At 40.7% G+C, this 9,640-nt stretch overlaps 1 protein-coding gene across 4 annotated transcripts in view; it reads left to right on the forward strand.

Moving 5' to 3' along the window:
• SCAF4 (SR-related CTD associated factor 4) overlaps positions 1-7,845 on the forward strand; it is a 61,137-nt gene extending 53,292 nt beyond the window's left edge. For all 4 annotated transcript variants that reach the window (XM_045436882.1, XM_045436884.1, XM_045436883.1 and 1 more), the window contains exon 20: positions 6,552-7,845. In XM_045436882.1, coding sequence (XP_045292838.1) covers positions 6,552-7,483 — 932 coding nt within the window. In that variant the 3' untranslated portion in view covers positions 7,484-7,845. The remainder of the gene's footprint in view (positions 1-6,551) is intronic.
• The last annotated feature ends 1,795 nt before the right edge of the window (positions 7,846-9,640 follow it).

Here is a 9,640-nt window from a genome sequence, read left to right on the forward strand (position 1 = left end):
TAACCACTGTTCTGTTCAGCAGAGGATACTGGAAGGTGCAGCTAAAGTAGAGGGGCTTTTCTGGCAGCCAAATAAGAGTTCCTAGGAAGGAGGGGGAGGGATCAACTATCAGTCACATAGGTGGCTTAGGGAGAGCACTGGAACTTGCTGCCTGGGTTTAGCAGAATGAAGGCTCTTGGGTAACCTTAGAAATGTGATTGCCTCAGAATAATGGATCCAAAAGCCCGGTTACACAGGGGCAGGAGAGAATGGAAGGTGAGGAAATGGATACAGTGATTTTGGGCATTTCTTTGAGGAGATTTGTTATATAGAGGAACAGCAAAATGAGGTGAAAGTTGGAAAGAGATGGCAAGGTAAGGGAGTTTTTGTTTTTATTTCTAAAAGATGGGTGAAACTACAGCATCTTTATTACTGGAAAATCAGAGGGGAAATTTTTGCTGCAGGAAAGAAGAGGTGTTGGCTAAGCTGATAACCCTTATGTAGGTAAGAGGGCATCGGTTCAGGGTTTGAATAAAGGACTTAATCCTTGGAGCATAGCTGTTCTCAGACAGAAGGAGTCATATGGATACAGGTACAGGTAAATTGGTAGGTGGGGTGGTGGGTAAGTGAATGAAAAAGTCTTTTTTCCAAAATCCTTTTTTTTTTTTTTTTTTTTTTCCATGGTAAACCAGACAGGATAAATAAAATTGCGGTATATCCCTATGATGGAATAGTACTTGGTAATTTAAAAAACGGAAGCACTTGTACACGCTGCAACATGGATGAACCTTGAAAACATACACTAAGTGAAAGAAGCCAGTCACAGCATCACATATTGTATGACTCCATCCATATGAAACGTACAGCATAGGCAGATGTAGAGACACAGAAACCAGGGTATGTGGTTGCCTGGAGGGAGGCGTGGGGTGATCACAGGGATATGGGGGGTGATACAGAACTTGGTTTTTTGAGGTAATGAAAATATCCTAAAGATTGTGATCGTTGCTCAACTCTGAAGACACTATAACCCATTGAATTAGGCACTCTATATGGGTGAATTAAAAACTACGTAAATTTTATCTCCCTGGATTTGTTCTAAAACCCCCTAAGAGTAGACAGGATTGAGGAGAAACATGAGCACGTGAAGTAGATGTCTAGGGAAATGAGAATGTGAGCTGCCTAGGAAAATTAGGATCACTAACCAGAATTAAGGAAGCACTTGTGGTTGAGGTTATAAACTTAAAATGAGGCCAGTCGATGTTTTGGGGGTGGGGTGACCCCCAACCCTGTCTGTGTACAGATTGGGTAGAAGAGTTGCATTCAAAACCATTGAGGTTTTACCAGACAACTGCGGTGAGGGGGAACCGTGGACTCTGAGGCAGGTAAGGAGGAAAGTAAAGACATTGAAGGGTACTGTGGGGGCCTGACTCTCACGGGATCAAAAATGATTCTAGGAAGGAGGTTGGAGAGTTAGGGTGCTTGCAGTTGAGGACACGTTGGTAATGAAAGGTGCAGGACTTCCTAGAGGCAGCGACTTTGGTAGATTGGAGGACAAGATTGTAGAAGAGGTATTTAGATGTCCCGTCCACCTTTTCTCCTCCTCCTCTCTTCCCTCCCCTTTTCACCTAGCAAGTCCTTGCTCTCCTTAAAAGATTCCACTTTATATCCTCTTTTTTTTTTTTTTTTTAAGTTTGTTTATTATTTTGAAAGAAAACATGCAGGAGGGGCAGAGGGAGAGAGAATCCCAAACAGGCTCTGCGCTGCCAACGCAGAGCCCAACATGGGGCTCGAACTCAACCAATCATGAGATCTGAGCTGAAACAAAGAGTTGGGATGCTTAGCCGACTGAGCCACCCAGGTGCCCCTATGTCCTCTTAAAGAGCGTCCAACTATGACTGAGGCAGTTGGTCACACCCACAGTATTTAGTTGAAACCTTTGTGTGTCTCCCTGTCCCCACGCACTGTGGTACTTGGCAGAAAGATCCTATTTGCATCCCTTATTTATGTTCCCCTGAGATTTCAAGGTCCATATTGGACTCCAACCATGATCCCAGTCACCCCCCGCCCCCTCACTGCCCCTTCAGCCTTTTAACACACTTGTTCTTTATTTCACACAATTCTGAACGTCTTTGCTCTAGATAGCGGTCCCCTCCCCTTTAATCTTTACTTTTGTTTTTTAATGGTGAAATGACTGGTTTGGGGCTCATCATTGGAATATCCACAGTTAAGTCTTGGTTATTTTGAGTTAAAGTCCAGTGTATTTCTCATTCGTCCTCAAATTTGAATACAGATATTTGCGGCTATCACCTTTTTCTGCATTAAAATCTTACTGTGTTAGGAATCTCAGAGTCTCTGAGGTGGTGTTTCCCAGGTCTGAATTCCCTTTTTCTTGCCTGTGCTGTGGGTAACACTGTGACTCTTGTGAACTCTAGGTATACATGCCAGTTTCTTCACATTTCCACCAGATCTAAGCCAGGCCCCTCTAACTTTCAGAAATTTGGGGGGGGGGGGGGTGGAGGGAATGAAATTTGTCATCTGTCTCCCAAAATAGCTTCTTTTCTTAAATTCCTGCATTGTATTGATGCTTCCATCCACTTATTCAGAGCAGAGAGCTGTGTTCCTCCTCTCTGTCACCTCTGTTTCTGTTCAGTCTCTCATTTCTGTACCCTAGATTCTGAGAGTGAGAGTCCACCTGCTCTCCAGTGTCTTTCCCTTCCTTTCCTGTACACTGCTTGCTAGAAAGGTCTTTCAAAAATGACCACGGGATCATCCCTGCAAAAAATTTCTTGGTAAGTCCCAGGTTTCTTCTTGTGGCATGTAACACCTCTGAATTGCCCTGGCCTGCCTGCTCAGCCTTAGGAACCTCTTTTTTTCTTTAATTGATAGTAATTTGTATTTACACAAATTCTTTCCTGCTACTTCAGTAACAAACCTCATCTTCTGTATTTGTTTCTCTCTTGGCAAAAGACATTCTGTTGCAGTTCTCTTGACCAGTGATGTCTTTCTGCCCTTTCTTTCAAGACCCTATTCAAACGCTCTAGGACTTGCACTCAGACTCATGCCCACCAGCTTAATCACTTCCACCTCTGTCACCAATACTAGCTCGTGCCATCTCTTCCAGCAGTTTCTTTCTACTTAGGCTATGTCCTGTTTAAAGGAGAGGGCCTTGTTTTATCTCCAGCACATGAAATGGGTTAATAAAGTTCAGATGTTCAATATGTGTCAATTCTTTTTAACTTGCAACTCTAGAAAACTTGGCAGTGACATTGCATGTTATACTTCCAGATAAAATGAATAATTGGTTTGAATGCCCTTTAGACCTGGGTAACTCACTATACAGTCCATTGAGTATGCATAACGTCTGCTTTCCTAATTAAAAATGAAATTCAGCTAGCATGCCTATCTAGGGCTTTATGCCACCTGGTATATTTTTAGTTAAATATAACTTATTAAAGCAATACTTGTCCACTACAGAAAAAAAAAATTGTAATCCACACTTTTATCACTTATGTGGCCTGAAAGCCAACGTTTAGGACTATGGGGTTGGATGTTCTGTCAGGGGAATCTGTAAATGTTGGTTCATGAAGGATTAAAAGGAAATCCACTTATTTACAAATGAGGGAAGGGATTTGAGTGTATAGTATTAGGCAAATACAAATATCCATACATACAGAATCAAATTAGGCAATAATTTTGCTGTATAAAAATACTGCTTTGTAGGTAGTTTAAATATATGACTGTAAATGTTAACCCTATCAAATCGATGTTCGTGACTCTCAGATGCATGTTATGAAGGACTTAAGAGCTGCGTTCCTAGAGACAGGTTTATATTTTATGGAGAATGATTGCCCATTTTGTCTGATTGGCACAAGGGTGAGGTGGCCATACATCCTTTGGCCACTGTCAGATTGGTAGCTGAGGAAGCCAGTCTTCCTGGGTAAATCAAGAAACAGGACCTTTCCATTGTCCTGTAAGAGTCATCGTTTCCTCTTAAAGGTTCATCTGAACTTAATTCTTTAACAACAATAAGATGCTTTGAACCTCTTCCATATTTTTCTAGTGTTACTTAAAAATTTGGCATTGGTCTCTTAACCCTATAAACAAGTACTCAAATCTCTGAAAAAGGCCTAATCCCACCTCAGTGGTCATTTTACTCCTTAAGGACTGGTGGGAAAGTAAAGTTCAATTTGTTTAAGTGCATCTGTGCAGGATTTCTTTGTTTAAAGGGTAGTAATGGGGTACATACATTTTATGTTGTTTTGAGGTATAGTCTGTAAATGTTGGGACGGATTCCTTTTATTTTAACTTTTTTTTTAAAATCTTTGCTTATTTTGAGAGAGCTAGTGAGTGGGGATGGGTTAGAGAGAGAATCCAAGCAGGCTTCACATTGTCAGCACAGAGTCCAACTCGGGGCTTGAACTCACGAACTGTGAGATCGTGACCTGAGACGAAATCAAGAGTTGGATGCTCAACTGAGTGAGCCATCCAGGCACCCCAGTACGGATTCCTTTTAAAAGTGCGAGCAAGGACTTATCTTAGGGGCTTTTGCTGTCCCACTGTATGGTATGCACTCAGTAAATGTTTACTAAACAATAGGAATAAGTTTGCCATTGGATTTATTCAATCTGAAATACGGTATATAGGTGGTGGTTCTGTATATGTTCATTGGGGTTTTCCTAAGGAACGTCTGAAGAGTGTGTGAAGCAACTAGGTCTTTGCTTCATTTATCCACTCCATAATTTCTAGCTTCTTACTGAAGCCATTTGCATTTTTAAAATTAAGACCTGACACGTAGAAGCTTGGTGTATTCACATTTTTCCCAACTGTCAAAGTGCTGGACTTTAACCTATGGTGGGTATTGGGGGACCGACCACAAGAGGTTAATAAGATCCTATCATAAATGAAAAATGCATTCAGTTTTGCGAAGTCAGATATTTAATGTTAGGATATTTATCATCTGTCAAGATAGATGTGAAAATTTCAGCATTTAACTGTGGACAAGGCTCTGAGCTCAGTCTTATGTATTTTATCCCACTTAATCTCCACAAGAGGCAGGTACTGTTTCTGAGGCACACATCCAAGGTCATTCCTAAGTGAGATTGTATTTCACCAGACATAATAGACTTCATTGTAAGCATTTGAAAGAAGGTATTGTGTTTAAGTAAATACCACAGCTGGTGAGTTGTAAACTGGTATACGTAGATTTTCAGGTCCATTCTATTTCGTCCTTAAATCGGACAGAATAGGATTGGACCACATGTGAGGATCCGAAACTGAAGTAGAAACTCTTGTTTAGCTTTAGTATTGCTGATACAGAAAATTTAGGAGCAAGCAGGACTTGTTTAATGTATGCTAAAGCACACATGAAGAAGTGGTTCTGTCCACATAAAATAACCTGCTGTCGGGGGAGGGGGCAAGAAAACTTCCTATTAAAGTATTGGGTATCAGTGTCCCAAAAGCATTTCTCTTACCATCGGTGGTTGAGAGTCATAGCCCCTAACTTGCTCAAAGGCCTTTCTGCATGCAGTACATGGGTAAATAATATATTCTGACAATATCTGGAACATTTTCTATTGTTAGAGTAACTCCTATTCGCCATAGTGCTTGCCTTGTGGTGTTGATATTTGCAAAGAAATAGAGAGGGGGATGATGTCGTTCTGTTACTGAAGTGGTGAACCAAAACCAAATCTGTACTATTTTGCCATATCGTTTTAAAGGATGGGTGGTTTTATTTGTAGGACTTAACACCAAAACCTGAGCCAACCCTCATGAAAACAGGAAATAAAACCAGTGAAGTCCTTGTCACCTTCAACAGCACCGACTTCATTGGTCTCGCCACCTTAGGAGGAATGAATAGAAAGTGAATGGCGGGACTTTTCAGCATAATTCCATCATTTCGGCCTAGCAGGTTTATGCCTTAGGGTGTGCTTTGAAAAAGGACCTGTAAAAATAAACTCCCCACTGGTGTGTTGATCTTTATTTTATAAGCTTTACTGTTCAAGTGATGTTTACCGTTTAATAAGGCATTTTAATGACATGGAATCGGAGACCTCCCTCTTCAGTGGATTTTCTGGGTTAGTGACCCTATTTTTTTCCAGTAAGTTAAGACTTAAAAGTGTAAAATTTCCTAAGAGTGCACCTGAGATGGCCTTCAGTTGGCTCACATAGCATAGTTCAGCTCTTTGTGTCATGAGGACCCGTACATTGTCTTTCTCAAATGTCTTAAGTATTTTGAGTGTTTTAAGTATTTTTACCAACCACTAGTGATGGACATACTCTTTCCAAAAATTGGTATATTGCAGTGTCCTTTTCCATCTTACTTTGACCTCTACCATTATTAGATCCTCATCATCTACACACTAATACATATCTTTATATAGTATGTAATCTATCTTTAAGACTACATGCTATGGGTTGTTGGCCTCACGTTGAGTTTTGCGCAGGTAGACTGGCAGACAACTTTGAAGATTCTGGGTTGAACTTCATTTTGATTCAGGCTCCACAGGAAACAGTTGAAACCAGAATGTCATCTTCTGCATTATTTTATAGACATTTTTATTACTCTCTTTTAGGTACTCAAGGAGTTGCACCTGGTCCTGTAATTGGGCTCCAAGCACCATCCACTGGTCTCCTTGGTGCCCGACCTGGCCTAATCCCACTTCAGCGCCCTCCAGGAATGCCTCCACCTCATTTACAGCGATTTCCTTTGATGCCACCTCGTCCCATGCCACCGCACATGATGCATAGAGGTCCACCGCCAGGCCCCGGGGGCTTTGGAATGCCTCCACCTCATGGAATGAAAGGCCCCTTTCCACCGCATGGCCCCTTTGTTAGGCCTGGGGGAATGCCAGGGCTTGGGGGCCCGGGGCCAGGCCCAGGGGGTCCCGAAGACAGAGACGGGAGGCAGCAACAGCCACAGCCACAGCAGCCGCCACCGCCACAGCCACAGCCACAGCAGCCGCCACCAGCTCAGCAGCCGCCACCGGCTCAGCAGCAACCACAACCGTTTAGAAACGATAACAGGCAGCAGTTCAATTCAGGTAGAGACCAAGAGAGGTTTGGAAGAAGATCTTTTGGAAATAGGGTGGAAAATGACCGGGAACGGTATGGGAACCGTAATGATGATAGAGATAATAGCAATCGTGAAAGGAGAGAGTGGGGAAGAAGGAGCCCTGACCGGGACAGGCACAGAGACTTGGAAGAGAGAAATAGACGCTCTAGTGGGCATCGAGACAGAGAGAGAGATTCTAGAGATAGAGAGTCTCGTAGAGAGAAGGAAGAAAACCGAGGAAAGGAGAAGCCTGAGGTGACAGACAGGGCAGGTGGTAACAAAACCGTTGAACCTCCCGGTAGCCAAGTGGGAGACGTAGACACTGTTTCAGAACTTGATAAGGGGGAGTCTGAGTCTGCAGTTGTAAAATCTTCTGAAGAGTTACCTGCTGAGGCTACCTCATCCGTTGAACCCGAAAAGGATTCTGGCTCAGCAGCAGAGGCTCCTCGTTAGAGACTGGAATTTGTCAAAATGTGACAGTGACGCTTCTGGAGTGTAGAGCTTGAGGTGTACAGATGCTGTATTATATTTGCTCCTGCTATATCACAGCCCCGCAGTAGTTGGTGGGGAATTGTAAGCAATTTGATTGCTTCCCTTCTATTTAAAAATAGCCACAAAATAACAAAAAATACTGAAAATATGAATAAATATTACCCTTTTTGCTGTAACTTTTTAAAAGTTTTGACTTTAAAAAGTTTACAAATCGTAATTAGAAGTGCTCTCTATTTTTTTTTTTTTTAATTTAAGACAAGGTAACGGTGAAAGCTCCTCAAAACAATAGGGATGTTTTTAATAAACTCTATTTTCATAACAAACTTTAATGTGTGCTATTCTTCCTACACTGCATTAAGGTGGAAAAGGATTGTTCACCATCAAAGTTTGAGCTGTTAATACTGTATTGGAGTCTAAATTAGACTTGTTTACTTGATGGAAATAGACATCTTTATGTAGTTACTCTCAAACACTTCATTTGTAATACTTTATTTTTAGCATTTCAATCATAAGGTGTAAAGGTTCATGGTTTTAATGTTAATGGAAAAGCTTGTTAGTTTCGCAGTTCAATCAAGGATTTCTTTTTTGCCATTGGCTTTGTGGTAAATGTTGCCCTAATTAATTTGTAAAGAGAAATTTTGCTGGGGGGAGGAAACTGGATCCCAGAGTACCCGTTTGTACTATAAAATTATCCGATTGCCTGGGTATTACTTATTTAGAAGGTTGAATGTTTTCTTACCATCCCATTAAATTTTTCAAAAGGGTGAAAGAAATCAAGGTTAAATTTGCAACCTAAAAGCTTTTTGTCTTATATGTTTTAAAGACTTAAAAGCAACCTATTGTTTCCTATAATATAGGCTTTGCCTGTTGCCTTTCTTTACCATTTTTTAAACTCCCCTGCTGGGCAGAGGTAGACTGAACTTTTTGTCACATATGAGAACATATAAAGTATTTTCTCTTTTGCTTAAAATTGTTGGGTTTACTAGGAAAAATAGATGTAGGTTATCCAAGAACTATTACATGAAGTCATCCAAAGCCAAATCAAACCTGTGTCTGAAATAGTTCAGAAAAGCAGTTCCATAAAACTGCTTTACTCAGTGCCAAGGAAAAGACCACACAATCCAAGTATTTATGGCCTTGTTGAAGCTTTTTTTCCCCCCTAAATTACATTTTTAAACTGTCCTCGTTTCATTCAGTGTGTTGAGCAGTAAGTTTTTCTTTGCCCTCATCCCCAGGCGAAGCTGCTTTATTACTTTGGTTCTTAAATAGTACTCTGCAGCAAGATCTTTGTTTTGACAGGGAGAATGTATCTAGGACAATGTTCTTGTGTTCCCGACTTTAGAAAATGAGAAAAAAATCCAGGTTCGTATCTGCACTTAAATGATAAAACTTGTCCTTTGTTTGATGTTGGCCCACGGAGAGGTTTTAAAAAGTCCTAACTGAAACTGCTTCTGGAAAGAAACATACATGTGATCATTTAGTGGTCAGATTTCAGGGATTTAAAAAACCCGTGTTTCCAATTGTAAGTATTGGGATCATCCAATTTGCACATGACAAGTCCCCCCCCCCCCACCTACCAAGTGGTAGTGATTACACTGGAGACTTGAAAGGTCACAAGCAGGTCCCTATATTTGAGTCCTATCCCACATATATACTCCAAATTGCACATTAGTGAAATCTGTTCATATTTTTAAATCCTGATTTTAACCACTTATTCTGAGCATATTCTTTATCACCAATTTTAAAACTTTGAAAGCACTACAAATTGTCCTTTTCCAAATTTGCTTTTCCCCTCCCAAGCGATATCCTACATTTGATTAAGTATATCATATATTTATGATCAATCAGAACTGTAGCTTCTTTCTGGTTTCTCTATTAGAAATAATGTTCTGCAACTCTCAATAAACGACTGTGCTCCAGAGTCAAATCTGAAATAGGTTAACATTCATTTAAAAGCAGTTTCTCATAGGTACATAGCAAGTACTTACGATAAGAGAACTAGCCTTAAATTTACTAATTTGATGTATAAATCCTTAGGCATAACCCACATTTAAACATTTCCTTGGTTCCATCTTAAAATGCTATGGCCGATTTCTTTAAATGGCTAATGTGAAAGCA

Source organism: Leopardus geoffroyi, chromosome C2 (genome assembly GCF_018350155.1).
Source record: "Leopardus geoffroyi isolate Oge1 chromosome C2, O.geoffroyi_Oge1_pat1.0, whole genome shotgun sequence".
NCBI classification, from domain to species: domain Eukaryota; kingdom Metazoa; phylum Chordata; class Mammalia; order Carnivora; family Felidae; genus Leopardus; species Leopardus geoffroyi.